Source organism: Bidens hawaiensis, unplaced genomic scaffold (genome assembly GCF_021521415.1).
Source record: "Bidens hawaiensis isolate Kalapana, Puna unplaced genomic scaffold, B.hawaiensis_p1.1 tig00029644_1, whole genome shotgun sequence".
Taxonomy (NCBI): Eukaryota; Viridiplantae; Streptophyta; class Magnoliopsida; order Asterales; family Asteraceae; genus Bidens; species Bidens hawaiensis.
This window is the reverse complement of record NW_027494915.1, coordinates 159,185-178,658: the sequence shown is the minus strand read 5'-3', so window position 1 is coordinate 178,658 and position 19,474 is coordinate 159,185. Positions and strand designations below refer to the sequence as shown.

At 36.2% G+C, this 19,474-nt stretch overlaps 2 protein-coding genes, 1 long non-coding RNA gene and 1 pseudogene across 4 annotated transcripts; 2 read left to right on the top strand and 2 right to left on the bottom strand.

The window, feature by feature from the left end:
• Positions 1-7,536: 7,536 nt before the first annotated feature.
• LOC143579274 (uncharacterized) lies at positions 7,537-7,994 on the bottom strand. The gene is made up of 3 exons (XR_013143431.1): positions 7,978-7,994; positions 7,831-7,905; positions 7,537-7,635 (listed from the first exon to the last, which is right to left on the bottom strand). It is a non-coding gene; the product is annotated as an uncharacterized LOC143579274 (long non-coding RNA).
• On the top strand, positions 7,736-10,155 carry LOC143579272 (putative leucine-rich repeat receptor-like protein kinase IMK3; annotated as a pseudogene). Its single transcript, XR_013143430.1, has 2 exons — positions 7,736-9,653; positions 9,944-10,155. The product of XR_013143430.1 is annotated as a putative leucine-rich repeat receptor-like protein kinase IMK3 (transcript).
• Positions 10,156-10,440: 285 nt separating this feature from the next.
• LOC143579266 (putative leucine-rich repeat receptor-like protein kinase IMK3) lies at positions 10,441-10,992 on the top strand. Its single transcript, XM_077062621.1, has one exon. The coding sequence runs from the start codon at positions 10,441-10,443 to the stop codon at positions 10,990-10,992; it is 552 nt and encodes a 183-aa protein (XP_076918736.1).
• A 362-nt stretch (positions 10,993-11,354) lies between these two features.
• Positions 11,355-15,901, bottom strand: LOC143579273 (sorting nexin 2B-like). Its single transcript, XM_077062625.1, has 5 exons — positions 15,059-15,901; positions 12,207-12,416; positions 11,868-12,128; positions 11,705-11,791; positions 11,355-11,597 (listed from the first exon to the last, which is right to left on the bottom strand). The coding sequence occupies exons 1-5, from the start codon at positions 15,860-15,862 to the stop codon at positions 11,517-11,519; spliced, it is 1,443 nt and encodes a 480-aa protein (XP_076918740.1). The 5' UTR covers positions 15,863-15,901; the 3' UTR covers positions 11,355-11,516.
• Positions 15,902-19,474: the final 3,573 nt, after the last annotated feature.

Below are 19,474 nucleotides of genomic sequence, written 5' to 3'. Positions count from 1 at the left end.
TAGAGCAAAGTCGAAATCCAGGAAGGCGAGATTAAGCATAAGAGAGTCCTTCCAGGCAGCAAAGTTATCTCCAGTTAATGATGTGATTCCACCATTCGGAACTATTATTGGAATTTATATGAGAATGTTAAGATACTAAACTAGAGGAAACTTAGAGTGAACTAGGGGCAATTTAAACTAATGCAGGTATATATAAGAACCATTTAAATTATGAAGCTGTGATAATAAATATTTATTATTATCATCAAAATAATAGACTAGTGTAATTAATAAAAGTCTACTTAAATAAAAGATAAATCACATTTGGGCAGAATTAAATTTTACTTAAGTATATGTGCAAAACAATTGTAACACATCATCTTTGGACATAAGTGAAACAACCATTTTAATCATGCACGAGTTAGTTTTGCTTTGATATAGATGTATCGCATCACCTTTGGGCAGAAGTGATACATTTAAATCATGTTTAAGCTAAACTAACACAGCCTGTATTTAGACTTGAATGATATGTTAGATGTATCACAACACCTTTGGGCAGAAGTGTACATCATCATTCATTCAAGTTAAGCTTTTTATATGTTTTGTAAAAGTAATCAATATGAATTTTAAGTATTTATAAAACATTGGTACAGTTAATAGCAAACAAAATTTTAGTTTACTGTTCACTGAAAAAAGTTTTAGTCTCGGGAAATTACTTTTCTGGTTTGATGTGTTTTCGGGTTTTAGTGTTTTCGAAAACTGTTTTAACCGTAACACATACACCCATAAGTTGATGAACAGTTTATAATATTTGATATGAATTCTTAGGGATTGTTTGTTTATCCAAGATTTGATTATTTTCAAAGTAATTCCTTTATTAAGTTGACAAAATTCGAAATATCTTGGTCTAAATCTTAATAAAATTTAGTAAAACATTATAACAATCCAGATCTTAAACCAGATTATATCAGATTTTTGAAAAACTGTTATGAACACGAAGATCATTAATTTATCAGATTTTGAAAAAACTATCAGTTTATATCAGATACGAGTTTTAAAAACCGAAAAATTGTTAGGGTTTTTATAAATTCGGATTTTTTAATAATGATAATAAAATAAAACGAATTAATAACATAACCGAAAATTGTTAGGGTTTATCAGATAGGAAGACAGAAAAAATAAAGTTTTACTTGATCTTCACTAGAAACTTGAGTAAGGTGTAGATCTTTATGGAGTTTTCTAGAATCTGAAAGCGAGAACTCCTTTCTTTTTCTTTTTTTCTTTATTTGACCTACTTTAGCCGAATGAAAGGAAACTTTCACGTCCGATTTTGAGGGGGGGATCCTATCCCAATTTTTATTTTGCTAGGCCCATAGATAAAAAAACCCATTTTTTTACGATTACGGGGTTTATTGGAATATGAAATTCAACCCTGGAAATATAGGATCCCTATTTTTTTTACTACCCGGAGCTTTGATACATTTCGAAATCGAGAGATGTCTATCGGGGGGAGTTCTGTCAGACAACAATTAGCAAATCTAGATTTACGAATGATTATAGATTATTCATTGGTACCATGTCTTCCGGTTTAGATCCTGAGTTAATGGAAGACATGAAGAACTGATTAATCAATATCGCTCTGATACCACATGTTGATCAGTTCTTCATGTATATAATAGAAAACATGAATATTATGATAAACCTACAACTAAAACATACCTGTCACAGCAGAGAGAGAGGCCACGACTGATGAGAACGATCCAGACGACATGACAGTCAACTTGGTCGGGTTCCCCTTTAGGATGTATATTAGTGATGGGGATTAAGGTTCTTGAGAAACCGAATAATATAGAGGGAGAAAGAGTCACGAATTTATTTGTGAGGTTTAGGTTATGTTCAATGATGTTAATTAGTCTCTCCATATATTTATATACACCCAAGGGGAAACCCTTGATTAGCAAGAAATGGTAATTTGGTCCATTAACAATTATCTAGCTAATATAATAATAAGGTATAATTAATTAACTTTGATCTTATTATAATATAAATGATCATGTAGGCCATACATAAATATATATATATATATATATATGTATATATATCCATATATTTATTCTTACAAGATTGAATAAGGAGAATATTACATTATTCACGTTGCAATATTATAAAAGTATATATATATATATATATATATATATATATATATATATATATATATAGGGGGTGGGTTATAATAAAAAGAAATAGTTTTCTAGGAAGAGTAAGAATAAATCTAAGCCATTGGATCATGTTAATCAATTATTGAAATTTAAAATTACCAATAACCGACATAGTTTCCTAGAATTACTCTTTAATTATTATAACCGACATAGTTTCCTAGAATTGTTCTTTCACCATAATTTGTAATGCCAAAAGTCAAAAATTTGTTGGTTCTTACCATTTTTAAGAAACTTCTTATTCTTATTTGAACCATTTTCTGTTTGGTACTCACCCTTTTCTATATATATATATACATATATATATATATACATATATATATATATATGCTACTCTATTTGGTACGGTTTTAATTTTTAAATTATTATACGTAGTAAAATTGCAATGTTGATGTTTTTCAAATCGGTTTACCAACTATTTTAAGATCACTCATTTGAAAAAAAAAACATCACATATTTTTCTGTTTGTTACCATAAGAACCCGTTTTTAAAACGAATCCTTCTGTGCTAATCGGTACACTTTAACACCATGTGTGTATAACTTGGTAACAACTTAAACATGAGTAACATCACCGTGAAAAGGACTTAAATAAATAATGATGAAGCAACAATAAATTATTAGTTTCATAAAGAATTATGTGTACCTTAAATTGGAGTTAGTCCTTCAAAATTATGAAAATACATAAGACCAAATCTTAAAGTGATGTTAATCATAACCAACAATAGTCAACTAAACATACTTATGCAAATGAGTGGATAACTGAAATTGGCATCAACAATATTTAAATTTATCCAACGAACGACCTGATTCCATCTTGCGTCACATATTCAACTGTCAGCGACAAATATTACTTTTCAAAAGTAAACTAAAAATATTATAATTAGCTAACGTTTAAAATAATTTAATTTTAAAGTAACACTGTGAAATACAAAACAGTTATTGTCTAAACACTAATAGGTATTTATTTATTTGGTATGTGTTATCTTTTATGGAGTATAGTGATACTCTTTATGTTTAATATTATACTTTTGTTTTTTCCCCTATTTTAAGTGTAACTGAAATAGCTTTTTTAAAAGTATAAAGAAGTAATTGATTGATATAAATAGTTTATTAAACATCTTAGACCTAGTGTAGTGGTTTAATAGTCAAGAACTCAAGGCACCCTCATTGTGCCTCCCCTCTTTGCCCCTTTTAGCGCTATTGTGCTCACGCCCAGCCATTCGCGCCCCCTTATGTGTTGTGTTTACAAGCCATTCACGCCTCCATGACGCCACCGCCGCCCACACCGACCAAAGCCACTTGGTACTTGGTACCCTCCTCCTTTTCTCCCTTGTTAGCCCGAGCATTACCCGTTGAAATTTTAAAGGTTTAAAAAAGGTTTCAATTTCGATTTTGAAGGTGGCTATTTAAAAAACGAAAACATTATTATTTATATATATTTATAAATTTACAAAATTACCCTCATGTGGGATGCACATGACCAAATTTAACGGAAAAAGTTAATTGGGTTAGGGTTAAAGGACAAAACGTGATAGAGTTTTCAAATATAAAAGATGTTTTCAGTCATTAAGTTTGCCAAATGACGTCTATTGAAAAATCGTGCAAACATAAAAGACTTCTTTTACCATTTTGTGTACTTATTTTTAATGTCCCTGTCAAACGTGAAATTAATCTACATGTTTTAAACTTTTAACCAGCCTTTTATCTTGAACATTGAGTGAAATATATAAACTCATGTCTGCTAATTTTAAATAGAGAGAATACTTTAATAGACACAAAATAATAAGTTATACCAAATGATCATTTGACCTCTAGTTAATGATTTTTTAAGCTATTATTTACTCACCAAATTACACGTCAACTTATTAAATATGACATAATTTAATGCTTGTTTGAATCAGGATAGGTATTTTTTACAACGATAAATATACGAGTCATACTAAAGTTCGCCTAGCCAGCTTAACAGTTCGAAATTTTTTAACATGTCAATCCAACACAACAAAGTTGACATCCATATCATAGATTGTATTAATAATTTCATCGTTGGGATCCAGAAACCTAATCGTGTGTCTGTGGATAGGGACCCAGGTCCATCTGTAGAAGTGGCTGGGGATGTATCCCTTTTGGAACGGGTTTTCTCTCTTCCCATTCAAACGGTTAAGAGCATCCCCCCAAGTTGTCATTGGTGTTTGCTCAGACTTTGGCATGCGCTTTGCGCAAGGTAGTGGATTCACCAGGCTCGATTGAGAATTGGGTCAAATTACTATTGTTGCCGCGTTGTACTTTAAGGGTGGTGAAACCTTCCACTAGGCAGGAACGCAGGTCAGGGAATCGAAAGTCTTTGCAATGTAGTAGCATTCAGCAAGCACTTGCGGTGTGGAAAGATGGATCTGGTTTTGCTGACTTGGTTCTTTCTCTCTTTGATAACGTGGGGGGAAGCACTTTTTCTAAAAGAGAGGTGGGAGGGGAGGAGGGTTCTGAAAACAGCCTCAATATTAAATAATGTCTCAGGAAAGTCAGGGATGGTCATTTCACAGCTGCAATCAAGGTATTATGCTCAAGTGGGGTTGCCCCTCTCGGAGATTCAACCATGAAAGCCCTCATTGATAAACACCCAGTGGTGCCGCCTCCGTCCTTGCCTTCTAGCTCTGTCGCCCTGCCTACTCTCTCTATGGATGGGGACTGTGTGCTTCGATGTATTCGATCATTTCCTAAAGGGACCTCATGCGGGAGAGACGGGATGCGGGCGCAACACTTGTTGGACGCTCTTAGTGGTGAGGGATCAGTGACTTCCATGGGTCTGCTCTCGGCCATCACTGAAGTCGTCAACTTATGGCTAGGGGGTCTGTGCCCCAAGGTGCTCGCTGAGTTTATTGCTTCGGCCCCCCTTACCCCTTTATTAAAGCCGGATAATGGAATTCGGCCCATTGCTGTGGGGGCTATCTGGCGTAGGTTGGTTTCTAAAGTGGCTATGAAGATGGTTGGGAAGGAAATGACTCAGTATTTAGGGGACTTTCAGTTTGGGATAGGGACCCCTAATGGGGCAGAGGCGGTGCTTCACAGCGCAAACCGGTTTCTTAACTCCTTTCATACGGACGGTTCTTTAGCTATGCTTACCTTGGACTTCTCCAACACCTTCAATATGGTCGATCGCACAGCCCTTCTCCGGGAGGTTCATCATCATTTCCCGTCTATCTATCTATGGGTCCAGTTCCTTTATACCCAGCAGGCTAGGTTGTACGTTGGTGATGACTGTATAGGGGCTACTACTGGGGTTCAGCAGGGAGACCCCCTTGGGCCCCTCCTCTTTGCCTTAGCATTACACCCTCTTGTTCTCCGGGTATAAAATGACTGTAACCTCCCATTTCATGCTTGGTACTTGGATGATGGGACTATTATTAGTGGTGCCAACGAAGTCGCTAAAGCCCTAGACATTATCAGCTCGGAAGGGCCATCATTGGGGCTGCAACTTAATATTAAGAAAACCGAGGTTTTTTGGCCAGCATGTAATGGGGTGAAAGTCAAAGATGGGCTTTTCCCTAGTGGGATTGGTAGACCAGAGAGAGGGGTAAAGCTCCTTGGAAGGGCTGTTAGTCGAGATCCCTACTTTATTAAGGAGTTGGCGAGGCGGAGAGCATCTCGTGCGGTTGATCTTATGAAACTCTTACCTTGCCTTAGGGATTCCCAGATCGAACTCCTCCTGCTTAGTTCTTGCATGGGGGTTGCTAAGTTGCTTTTTGGGTTACGAACATGTCACCCCCATATGATGGATGATGCGGTATCCTGTTTTGATAAGGGGCTTCGAGAAGCCATCGAAGACATAGTTGTATGTGGAGGCCCGTTCTTTGGTGATCTTCAGTGGCGACTTGCATCTTTACCGATGTGCTTGGGGGGTTTAGGCCTTCTTTCGGCTCATGATGTTGGGGTTTACGCTTTTGTAGCGTCGAGGACTCAGTCTTGGAAGCTACAGAATCACATCTTAAGGAATAGCGGAGTTGTCGACCTGGACTCAGACTACGTGCAGGCCCTGGAACGCCTAAATGGCGCTCTCCTAGACTTTGACATTGGCGGTTTCTCTAATAAGGACACCGCCCCACCAAAGCCTCAAAAAACTTTGGCGAATGCCCTTTTTGGCAAAATCGCTCAGAGCCTGGGAGAAGTTTTTGGATTATCCCCCCGACAGAAGGCGGTTATTGAATGCTTACAAGGTCCTCATGCCCAAGATTTTCTGACCGTTATCCCGATTGATGGCTTGGGCCAAAGCATGTCTGCGGTCGAGTATAGGGTCATTCTTAAGTACCGTTTGATGGTCCCAATGTACCCAGAAGACGAAACATGTCCGATCTGCCGTAAGGCTTGTCTGGATAAATTCGGAGAGCATGCGGTACATTGCAAGGAGATGCCTGGGTTCAAATACCGACATGATTGGGTGCGGGACGTTCTTTAGGACATCTTAAGGCGAGCTAGGATATCAGCTAAAAAGGAAGCCCCCGTAAACTTCCTTACAGACCCCACGGAAGAGAGATCCACTCTACGACCGGCAGATTTGCTCGTCTTTGGTTGGGCCGAGGGAAAACACACTTGTGTTGACCTCACTGGGGTATCTCCCTTAGCTGGTTTGAGGGATAATGGGTTTGTAGCTGGGCAAGCAATGAAAAGGGCTGAAACGAATAAGGTGGAGAAACATGCTAAAGCCTGCGAAGAGAACCAACATGTTTTTGTCCCTCTGGCTTTTGATACCTTTGGCTCCTTAGCAGCGGAAGCTATCTGTTTCCTAACCTGCGAAGAGAACCAACGGGTTGTGCATAGCAATGTGTCGACTCAAAAGGGACGGGGGTATGTCTTTAGCAGGTTAGGGTCTGCAATTCAAAAAGGGGTGGCGGCGCAGCTTGTTGCCCGCCTACCTGCTATGTTGATGTAATATCTATGTTTCTATTTAATGAAAGAAATCAAAATAAATAAAAAATTAATTTGTTAAAAACTAATAACTAAATACTCCTATGTTATTAACAGTCTTGGCAGACACGTACAATTTTATATTGTTAATGATAAGATTTATATAAAATACTAGTTGTTTCTTATACCTTGTGTGCCTCTTTAGACTTTATACGGTCAGTACAAAAATGAGTTGGAGTAGGCAGTATTTGTGTATATATATATATATATATATTTCCCTTGTTTGTTAAACAAGAAGATACCTGCGTTGATATCTGAGTCCGGTAGCGTGCCCATCACGTGCAGACATCAGCAACTTTCATCACCCATCACATCCATCCCACTACTCTCTCACTATTCATCTTTCACTCCATTCTTCTTCTTCTTCTTCTTCTTTTTCCTCCTTCCTTCATCAATGGCCTACATTTTCACTTTCCAAAAATACTCTTCTCCCAAAACCCTCCATTTTCACACACACTGCTTCACCTTCACTCTACACCTACTCTGTTTCATCACATACCCATTTCAAAAAATCCAATCTTTACACCAACCCCTCACTGGTTTCAACAAAAAGATTCAAGAATGCAAGAAAAACACACAAAAAATCCAATCTTTACACCAAAAGTGGAAGAAAAAGATTCAAGAATGCATTAAAAACACAAACTTTTTCACCTTTATTCTACGCCTACTAATTTCCACATGTTTTAACACATATCCATCTCAAAAAATCCAATCTTTACACCAAAAATGCAAGAAAAACACAAACTTTTTCACCTTCATGCTACACCCATCACTAAAAATCCAATCTTTACACCAAAAATGCAAGAAAAACACACACTGTTACACCTTACTAAAACACCTACTATTTTTCTGCTTACCCTTTGTTGTATCAAGCCAATCTTGGGATGGGATTATAGTAACACAATCAGATTTTAAAGCCCTCCGATCTTTCAAACTAGGGTTAACTGACCCAAATGGTTTCTTGAAAAGCTGGAATGACAGTGGTTATGGAGCTTGTTCTGGTGGTTGGGAAGGCATCAAGTGTGCTCAAGGTCAGGTTATTGTGATACAGCTTCCATGGAGAGGTTTAGGTGGTCAAATCACTTCAAAAATTGGTCAGTTTCAAGCTCTAAGAAAGCTTAGTCTTCATGATAATGGAATTGGTGGTTCAATTCCAAAGGAGTTAGGGTTCTTGCCAAATCTTAGAGGGCTGCAGTTGTATAATAATAAGTTCACAGGTTTGATTCCTGCCACATTGGGTTCATGTAAACTGCTTCAAGATCTTGACTTTAGTAACAATTCATTGGTGGGTGGAATCCCTGATTCCCTTGGGAATTGTACTTTGCTTTCTAATATCAATCTGAGCTTGAATTCATTGTCAAACTCCATTCCTGTGTCACTCACTCAGTCCAATTCACTCGTGTTTTTATCTCTCCAGTACAATAATTTTTCAGGGGTTATACCTGATTCTTGGGGTGGTGGGGTGAATGGTACTAAACCCTTGGTCAAAGGTTTGACTTTTGACCATAATTTCTTCACTGGAAGGATTCCAGTTTCTTTGACCAAGTTGACTGATCTTGAACTGATTTCATTCAGTCATAACCAGTTTGATGCTGAAATCCCAGTTGAAATAGGGAATCTTGTTAACCTTAAAGGCTTGGATCTTTCTTATAATTCCATTAATGGCAGCATACCAAACAGCTTTAAAGATTTGAAGTCACTCACTTAATTAAATTTAGCTCATAATAATCTCACTGGTCAAATCCCAGGTTTCTTGGGGGGTCAACTAAATCTTGCATCATTGAATGTATCCTACAACAATCTATCCGGTCAAGTCCCGGGTCAACTTAGAAAATTCGACCCGAGTGTTTTCTCAGGTAATCGTGATCTTTGTGGGTACAGCCCGTCCGCCAAGTGCGTCGGCACGTCTCTGCCGGAGAACCGCCACCGGAAAAGAAAGTTTAAAGAAGTCTTGCTCCTTGTAGGTGGAGCTTTAATAGCAGGCTTTCTATTATTATGCTGTATAGTTTTATGTTGCTTGTTAAAGAAAGAAGATAAAGTGAAAGAAAAGGACAGAGAACAAGTGGGGCCCACGAAGGAAACTCCGACGGAGGAAATGGCTGCGGAAGGGGCAGGGGAGGGTGGAGGGAAGCTGGTGCACTTTAAAGGTGGGGTGCAGTTTACGGCGGATGATTTGTTGTGTGCAACAGCGGAGATAATGGGGAAGAGTACTTATGGGACCGTTTATAGGGCTAGATTAGTCGAAGGGATTCAAGTGGCTGTGAAGAGATTGAGAGAAAGAATTACAAAGAACCAAAAGGAGTTTAAAAATGAAGTTAGTTCACTTGGGAGAATTAGGCATCCGAATTTGTTGGCAATGAGGTCTTATTATTTGGGTCCGAAAGGGGAGAAACTTCTTGTTTTTGATTATATGCCTAAAGGAAGCCTTGCTTCTTTCCTTCATGGTACTTTCTTCACACATATACATATGCATATACATACACACACATGCAGGGGTATATGTTCAAATCCATATTTGACTGGTTTTCTACCGTTAACCCGCTTGAAGACTGCCTTTACCCTAGCATGACCCATATTTTTATTTCTGTTAAAAACATCAACCCTAACTTGCACACTTAAATTCGTGTAATACGAACACGACCTGTTTAACCATTTATCTTAACTTGTTAAATGGGTTTGCAGGTGATAACCAAGTTGTATTCACGTTAATCGAGTTGGTTAGATGTAAAAAATCGGTTGAATTGGTCATATACGGGTTAGTGGGTCAACCTGTTTAACTATATGGGTTAAGCAGGCAACCCGAACACGACCTGTTTAGCCAATTATCTAGTTGTGTCAAACGGGTTGGCGGGTGATAAATACGTGTTATTTGAGTTGTAAAAGTTGGGTTGATAAGAGTCATAAACGGGGTAGTGGGTCAACCCGTTTAGCTGAATGTGTTAAACAGGCAACCTGAGCATGACCTGTTTTTTAAATGGGTTAGATATGCCAACCTAAACTGATTATTTCCGTGTCATGTCGGATATTGCCACCTTAGCAAGGTATTAATAGGGTCTGTGAGTTTACTTGTAATAATGTAATGGGTTATTATGTTAAGCAAAACACATATATAGACGAATAAGATCTAATACCATCATTAATTACATGACATTTGATTATATTCTTGGTTTTTGTTATTTATTTTATTTTCTAGCATTCATGAATCTAATCTTTTATTGTGTTTTGATGTTAGCTCGAGGACCGAATACACCGATTAATTGGTCGACTAGGATGAGAATAATGAAAGGAATGGCAAGAGGTTTAGTTAACCTCCACACGCAACAAAACATAGTCCATGGAAACTTAACATCAAACAATGTTCTTGATGATTATCTCAGCCCTAAGATCGGGGACTATGGTTTGTCACGGTTAATGACGACTGCTGCGAATTTGAATGTGGTTGCAACTGCAGGGGCACTCGGGTACCGGGCACCTGAGCTTTCCAAGCTGAAGAAAGCCAACACCAAGACTGATATGTACAGTCTTGGTGTTATTATGTTGGAACTCCTAACCGGAAAGTCGCCGGAAGAGGTGGCTGATGGTGTTGATTTGCCTCAGTGGGTAGCTTCTATTGTTAAAGAAGAGTGGACTAATGAGGTTTTTGATTTGGAGTTGATGAAGGATGCTACTGCAATTGGTGATGAATTGTTGAATACTTTGAAACTTGCTTTGCATTGTGTTGATCCAACTCCGTCAGCTCGGCCTGAGGCGCAACTAGTTCTTCAGCAGCTTGAGCAAATTAGGCCAGAAACCGCCACAAGCTCTGGCGATGAAGGTGGCGGCCCTTCGACTAGGGAATGAAGTTAGGTGAGTAGTTTATGGACCATCAGTTCATTCTTGAGGTTTTTAGCGTGATGTTGTAAATACAAGTTCATCAGTTTTATTCAGTTTCTAAAAGTAGAAAGTTTTGGGTTAGCATTGTTTGGTTTGGTTACGAGTTAAAACTGAACCTGTAACCAACATTTTAGTTTTCTTTTTAGTTTTATAACAGATTGGTTTTGTTATTTTTGTTGTTTCAAATACGGTTCGATTAATTCAGTTAACTGTTGATTTTGTGTGCGGGTCAATTCAAGTCCAATTCAGTTGATAAATTCAATCAGAATTTGGTTCGAATGAAACGGCAACAAGTCGCTTACAATTGCAAGTAATGTATTACTTAAAAGAAATTAAAATTGTGACATTGTTTAAAAAGTGTAAAATATAAAGACTAGGCATTTTGAACACTTTAGAAACAATATTGGGTTGGGTACTGCACAAAATTTAGGTAGTGGAAATTAATATGCACTTACAATATCATTAACAAAAACATAAAACATTGCTAGCTTTCAGCTACTATTTTGTGCATATCCACTTGTTTCCTTTGCAAATGTTTCCCATACACTTGCCATCTTTTCTGCATATCCTGCCTGTTACACAAACAAACCGCAGTATGCTTCATTCAAATATTTCTAATCAAAAAGCATGATTAAAGATATGTAGCAAGGATTAAACATAAGATATAAGAATATCGTACCTGATTAACAACAAATCCTTTCAACATCCCAAAGAAATCTTCACGCTTCTCTTCATCAAGCCTCTCAAATTCCGTCTTGTTAGTATCCTGCATTTTAGCATATTATTGTTACTATTGTTATCATTTAAACACCAATAATCAAGATCTCTAAACACTGTTTTACCTTTATACGTTTATATTCTTTGACTGCGTGGTTTTTGGCATCTTCTGCAACTCTTAATGTTTCTTTCAACTCGTCTATTTTCTGAATTCTAGACCTGTCAGCACCAAATACCTTGAATGCAGCTGCTTCAAGTTTTTCAATTCTTGAATTTAGAATTGAAATCTCTGTTACAACGGCTTGTAGCGTCAACAAAGCGTTTGATCGATCTGAATATGCATTATTCACATCTAACATCACCCCTAGATAGTCATGAAGCTTGTCCTGTGATCATTAAAACAATATGCTGCTCTTACTGAAATGAACTTATGTAACTGTAATACTAAGGTATCTAGAAGTTACCAGATGTTTAATGGTTTGGGAATTCAGTTCCCGATACAATCTGCTTGCTTTAACAGAAGAAGTGGCAATGTTTTTCATATCTTTGGCTCTTGTTTTCTGAGAGATGAACACAGCTTCTTCAGTTTCAAATTTGGTCAATTTCACAAATACTAAACCTAATTGTCCCATGGTTTCACCTATGTCTTGTTGAGCTTTAACAAGAGACTCAGCCTGCATTTGAACAAGATCATGGAATTAAGTCATGTATCGGTTAAAAGAAAACATACCAGACTTTAATATGGTCCCTATATAGCTCACATAGTTTTAGCCATAGTGATGCAGGAGCATCTCCTAATTTAAATTCTGATTTTTATTATCTTTTATTATTTTATGTTTATCTAGTTTCCATGTTTATCTTTTCCTGTCTAGTATAAATAGGGTTGATTGTAAACGTTTTCATTTGTTTTTTGATTAAGTTTTATTGATAAGAACATTGTTCTTGGAACCTTTGGTTCTGGTTATCGTCTTTTGATTAATCATGAGTCTCTCGAGCCATTGATCGCTTCCGAAACTGCATCAGTTGGTATCAGAGCTTTGGTTGTTCAAATGGCTCTACGTGAAGGTGAGTGTTTTCTTGTTCGAAGAGTCGCCGACCGAGGCATCGACAAGAACATTGGTGGTTCACGTGCTCGTGGTGAAGATCGGCATCCTACTCGCAGAGTCGCCGATCGAGGCAGAGACGGAGTCTATTATGACCCATGGGATCGTAAGATGATCAAACGGCTCCGGAAACGAGTCCGAGATCTTGAAATACAACAAGAGATCAAGCAGCTCCGACAGAGGATTCGAGATCTCAAGTTGAAAAGGGAGATGTGCAAAGCGGAAACCGAGTCGAGAACCGTCGTCTAGGACGAGGGTGAAGACGGAGAGCAGCATCCGTTTGGCAGTCACCCACCTCGGTTCTTTGAACCAATTTATCCAGAAAGTGTGTCTGAAGACAACCCCGCGTTTGATGAAGACGAAGTTGATTTCGATGAAGAAGAATATTCGTTTGTGCAAAACGTTCTTAACGGGATTACTGTCCAAGAGACCGAGCCAAAGAAAGATAAAGAAGTAAACGACTGTGATACAAGGACTGATGCGCATAAATATATAACAGTTTTTTCAAATTTTAATGAAGGTCTTACGTTAGTTTTGGATGGCGAGACGGTGACTAAATGTGACAGATCATTGGCCGGAGGGGATGAACCAACTTTGGAGTCACTAACAATAATGCCAACAATCTCGGAAGAATTAAAAGGTGTCTCGCAAGTTATGGAGTTAATGGATTTCAAATTTCAATTTGAAGATAATGTTTTGACTTTTCAACCAAAACTTTCGGAATTTAATAAGGAATTAGCTATTCAAATTGGTGACAATAATATTGTTTCCAAACCTATTGATGACTTGCCTAAAATTCATGCTTGCATAGATGCCATGCCTAAAGACATTACACTTGGAAAGGTTGAAGTATTATTTTCTAATAATGCATACATGAAAACCATGAAGCAGGAAATAGTACGTGGTACAAATTTACAATGGAGCGAGACAACCCGTGAAGTTGTACTAGTTATGCGATTCGTGATGATAATAATAAATCGATATCGGGTTGATTTTCCATTTGATCCAGGTGGCTTTGCCCGAAGACAAAACTCGAGGACGAGTTTTTTTCAAGAGCGGGAGTATGATGCAGGAGCATCCGGTCCATTAAGTTGGCCCAGCCCAGCTGCTTATTTTTATTTATAAATATGGTTGTTAGGTCTTTAGTTTAGTTAGTTGATTATTTTGAATAAAGAATTTGTAAGCTTTTAAGCTTGTTCACCGAATCATTCGGTTTGAATCGTTTGAATGAAATCATTGTGTTCTTGAGCCATTTGATTGCTAGTCGAAACTGCATCAGTTATCATGTTTAATTATTGAACAATTTGTTATCTTAAAACACATTGTGGTATTTGGTGATCTCATTAGAGAACAAAGTGACATAATTGTGGGCGTCAATAATTGATTGATAATTGGTAGAAACCCCTTCTAATAATACAAAGTATTCGGTCTAGAATCGTTAGAAGAGTTATTGTTTGGTTGAAGAGTATACAGATTATCCAATTTATGAATGTGATTATCTAAGCTATGTCTATGTAGTATATCATATGAATCAGATTGTTAGCATTAAATGTATTGAACCTGTAACTTGGTGTGATCACTTTCACTTTTTTAACTCTTAATCAGTTAATTTGTTCCTTGTTTATACAAATTTTTAATTTCAACAATCCAATCAACAAATCAATTTTAAATTATGTCTGTCAATCAACTGGAACTTACCACTAACCAGTAACTCATCGGGTTCGGCACCCTATTTTCCCAGCTAACTAAGGTAATAAAACATAATTCTCTATATCCTTAATTGGAACCTCGACGTTGATCATTTACCCTTCTCAATGTTCTACAATTAAGCCTTATTAACATAACAGTTTTGCTAATGATGGCATAGTTTTCAATCCTGAAAATAACATTTACAGTTGAAGATAAACAAAACCTCAATAAGGATCAAACTGCATCCATCATCCATGGTAGCCCTCACCTCAATAAGAACTAAACCACCATAATAGCTTGCAACGTGTACTCATAATTTTCAATTCCTATCTAAACTGTTAATATGCATATATTTCCGAACTTCCCGGTCACCAAATCCCACCCACCCCCTAAACTACTACTTAAGTACTTAATACGCATCAATGGCATGATGTAAAAAAATAAAACTCTAGATTCTAAGCAAACAATCGATTAAATTAACTGTAAACCAGTAAAAATGCAAACACAATACACAAACAACTAACCTGCAGAGACACATTACTCAACTGCGCCTCGAAATCCTGCAACTTCATCCTCCTCTCCAAAAAATCCTTATCCTCTTCCACCAAAGGCGGCTTCGTCCCGCCCCAACCATACGTAACCGACTGCCTCAACTCCTTAAACCTCCTAACCAAATCCCCCCCCCCTGTCCCCCGATTCACCACCGCATCCACATTCTCCGTCTTCATCAACGGCAGATCCCCCTGCACCTGCAAAAACACCCTCAAATCCTCACTACGCCTGATAACCGGATGCGCAGCCAGCTTCCTAAAATACTTCTCCAACGCCACCCGTCTCTGCTCAACAAACTCATACTTCTGCATCACCTGGCTCTCCACCACACCTTTATCCGGCCTCGTCGGGATAAAAAACCCTCGGTACGACTCCGATAACCGGTCCGACAACATCACAACCTCCTTAAACCGTCTCCGAACGCTAAACTCCGTCCCGTTAAACTCGGGAAGGTTCGTAAATGTAGTTATCAAATACGTCAAGTAATTCTTCCCACCCGAACCGACCGAGTCGGCTAAATCGTGTTTCTTTCGTGGATCGTTAACTGAGATTTCTAAAAAAGTGTGACTGGCGGAAGGTGCTGACGTGGAAACATCATCATCATGATCATGGTGTTGGTTGGTTTGAGTGCTGTCGAATGATCTGAACACTGCTTCGGCGTACGACGGTGGGTCAATGAACGAGTTGAAGGAGTTAGGGTTTTGGAAGGATGGTGAATGTGTAAGAGGATCATCGGAGGTCGGAATCTCAGCGAACTGATCATCGTATGACATCATTGGTTGGTGAAGTGGATTGAGGAATTGAAGAAGAAATGATTGATTCAGATGTTAGGGTTTGAAATTGGGGATAATAATGTAGACAATTAGTGGCGGATTGATAGAAGATATCGTCGCCGGCACTGTTGTTTCGGAGTTTACACGGCGAGTGTTAGCGTTGACATTCAATCTACGTATCCTTCTTATCTTTTCTATATAACATTAGAAAACCCGCGCGATGCGGCGGCGCCGAAAACTTACAACACGATACTTATTTCTTGTTACTTTAACAATCCTCTAGCGGTATATCATATAGTATGATAGTCGACATTTATTTTGACATGGCTTTTCTACATTTAAGACGATACTAGAAAGGTGACCGCACGATGCAGCGGAAAACTGGAAACACATACTTTGATAATCATGTAACAAATTTTTTGGTGTTTATTATTCGTTTAAAACTGTGAGATCATTCACCAGTTTGGTTTCACGATTGAAACCGGAGCTGGCCGTACATATTGAAATGTTAATTATTTACTTATTTAGTATTAGATATAATATATATTAGACATAGTTAAAATATAGTTAACCATAGTTTTATTTAATACGAGCAAACTCGTCTATTACAACTTTAATTTAGTCAAATTTCCAGTGGTTTTTTTTTATATTTTTTGTTCTTGTTATTATTTCGCCTTCTATTTATTCTAATAAGGTTTATTATTTATATGACCAAAGTTGTCTTTGCTCATAGTATGATTTTTTTAATAATGTATTAGTTGATGATTGGTTTGAAGTGAATGTATATGCAGATTAATAATTCTTGTTTTAAATTTTAAACTCAATTTTTTTAGCGAAGTACAAACTAAATCAGAACCTAATTGTTGGTAATGGTTCGGTTTAGTTAGGTTTTATTTAGAAACAGTTTAGTTTCGGTTTTCGACGACAAAAAAACGTGTAAAGTTGACTCATTGTTTAATTAAAAAACCATCAAAAGCAAACCGCACAAACTTTCGCATAATTTTTTTTTACTTCGAAAACTATAGCAATATGATACTCAAATTAAATATAATAAAATGCTCGTTTTTATGATGCCATTTATTTTAAAAAATATTAACGTACGAAAAAGTTATGACCATTTAAAAACCGTCGGGTAGTTGGGTTAAAAATGAAAATAAAATAATATATATGTAAAAGACCAAGGACCAATTGTGTAATTTTAAGGGATGAATCTTGTAATTATTTGAAGACACGTGAGATTTGATGTACAATGACATTTGTGTCCCTAATCAATGTTGTACCTAGGAACATCTAGTAATAAAATAAGAGGGCACGTTTCTTTTTTCTTGCCCTTCAAAGTAAAAATAGATCAATTGTTATCTATTACAAACTTTTTCCTATTTGATATAATCAGTACCCTTTCCCGAAAGAAGTTGGGAGATAGTATATTGTACTTTTGACGAGGGGTTAAAAAAAAGAATAATTTTTTCACGTTTTTTTCTATAAATTATCCATCTCAATCTAATAGTGATTGAATGCCTGAACACTCAGAGATTCTCGCGAGTCTATATATGTAGATTACCTCATACATTAAATATTGAAAATTAATTAAACAAAGGTCTTAATTTGCCCATCATTGATATATTATATATAGTATATATATATATATATATATAAATGCATATATATAGGATGAGTATCATTACAGAACTGTAAAATTATTTAAGAACTTGAAGGGTCTCTTGAAAACTAACGTTTTTTATAAAAAAATTTTATTTTAATGTTCTTTGAGATTAGTTTTATCATTGTTTATATCTATATCTACAATTACAATTTTGAAAAATAGTTTTTATGCACATCTATGTTTTGTTTGACACTTATGTAAATTTGTTAGTATATAAATTTTATATATACGTAAACTTGTGATTAATATATATAATCAAAAAAATTTATATAAAATATGATAAAGCTACTATTAAATAATGTTAATATATAAAAAAATTTTAAAAATTGTTTTGTTGTTAAGGGTTCCCAAGAATTCTTAACTTTTTTAGAGTTCTTAAATGATACCAACCCTATATATAATTTTTATAAAAAATTAATGTCTATATATATATTTTGTTACCTTCTACAGTCTCTCTAACTACTTTCCTCTTTATAAAAATAAAACAAACACACAAAATGTAAAATTTGCTACATCCGAATCATGATGAACAAGTTAACAAAACTGTGCGATGTGGCAAAGCTTGGGTTTGTATATTCTATAACATATTTAAATATTAAATGATATACTTTGTTGCTAAGAACACCAAGATTTGTTTCACATGATTTTTGGCATCTTCATTATGAAATAATAATGATCAATTGATCATCCCACGACCATTTGTTTGCCACTTCACCAAAATCCGAAGCTTCACATATCGAAAAAAACAAGAAGAAAATTACAAATATATATATATATATATATATATATATATATATATATATATATATAAAGCTGCATAAAAAGTTACTAAAGGATATTAATGGTCAAATTCATGTAAGAAAATATAAGAAAGATATTAAAGGATGCCTACATTCTTGCATTAAAAATACTCGAACCATCAATTTTGTCAGTCCCTTGATAAGTTCCTATGCACGTTCTTAATCTTCATGTGCATAAGAAAAAGAAGTTACACGTTAGTGAAAGTTTCATTTTGGTTCTTCCCTTATCATTATGAAAAACTGATAAAAATGTTTGGCTCCCATATGACTTTTCTATTGTCATTATTGAGGGCATACACAAAATTTAGCTGATAGTTGGAAGTATGTTTCTCTAAAATGTGTAATGTATCGTATACTGAAATGTTCGCCGGAAGGTAAGATCTCTTACCATGGTTCTTTAATTATAAAATAATTACTGCAGAAAATCACTTACGTGACAAAACGATATCAGCTAGTAACAATAGATGACTTCCCATTATTCGTGTAAACCACACTCAATAATTGAATCATTAAAAATAACTATTATTAACAAACGATCATAACGTAAGTTAAACACACAATACAAGGTTGAGCACCATTATAAGTGCACAAATTCATTTGAGAACAAATTTTACCAGGTCACGACTATAAAAATCACAAAAAGAAAGAGTTTTATGAGATAAAGTATTAAAACAAAATATTGTATGTGTACCTCAGATAACAATATCTCAATTACAGTCCTTCCATAGTGGTCAACCAAAATATTTAATTGTAACAATTATTCACTACCCCTACATCAGCAATAGACGTTTGATTTGAGTGACAATGTCTGTGAGTTATTCACATGTTTACCAAAACTGAAATTAACAAAAGATAAAAATAGAAACAGAAGCATATGATATTTTAAACGTACTGTTGGACCTGCTAACAGAGAGGTTCCCGAGTCAGAAATTGCTTGACAACCGCCATTACAAAATCCTGAAACATAAACAATGATCTCTAAAATCCTACAAAGTTCACAACTTTAACAAAAAGGTTAAAATAGGAACACTGCAAAACAAGTAGATGTATCTCAAATAAGAATATCACCCATTTCAAAGTAAGTACAAAGCAATCAAAAATATATTCAGCAATGAATGAATAATATAAACAGAACAACAATATACAAATGGA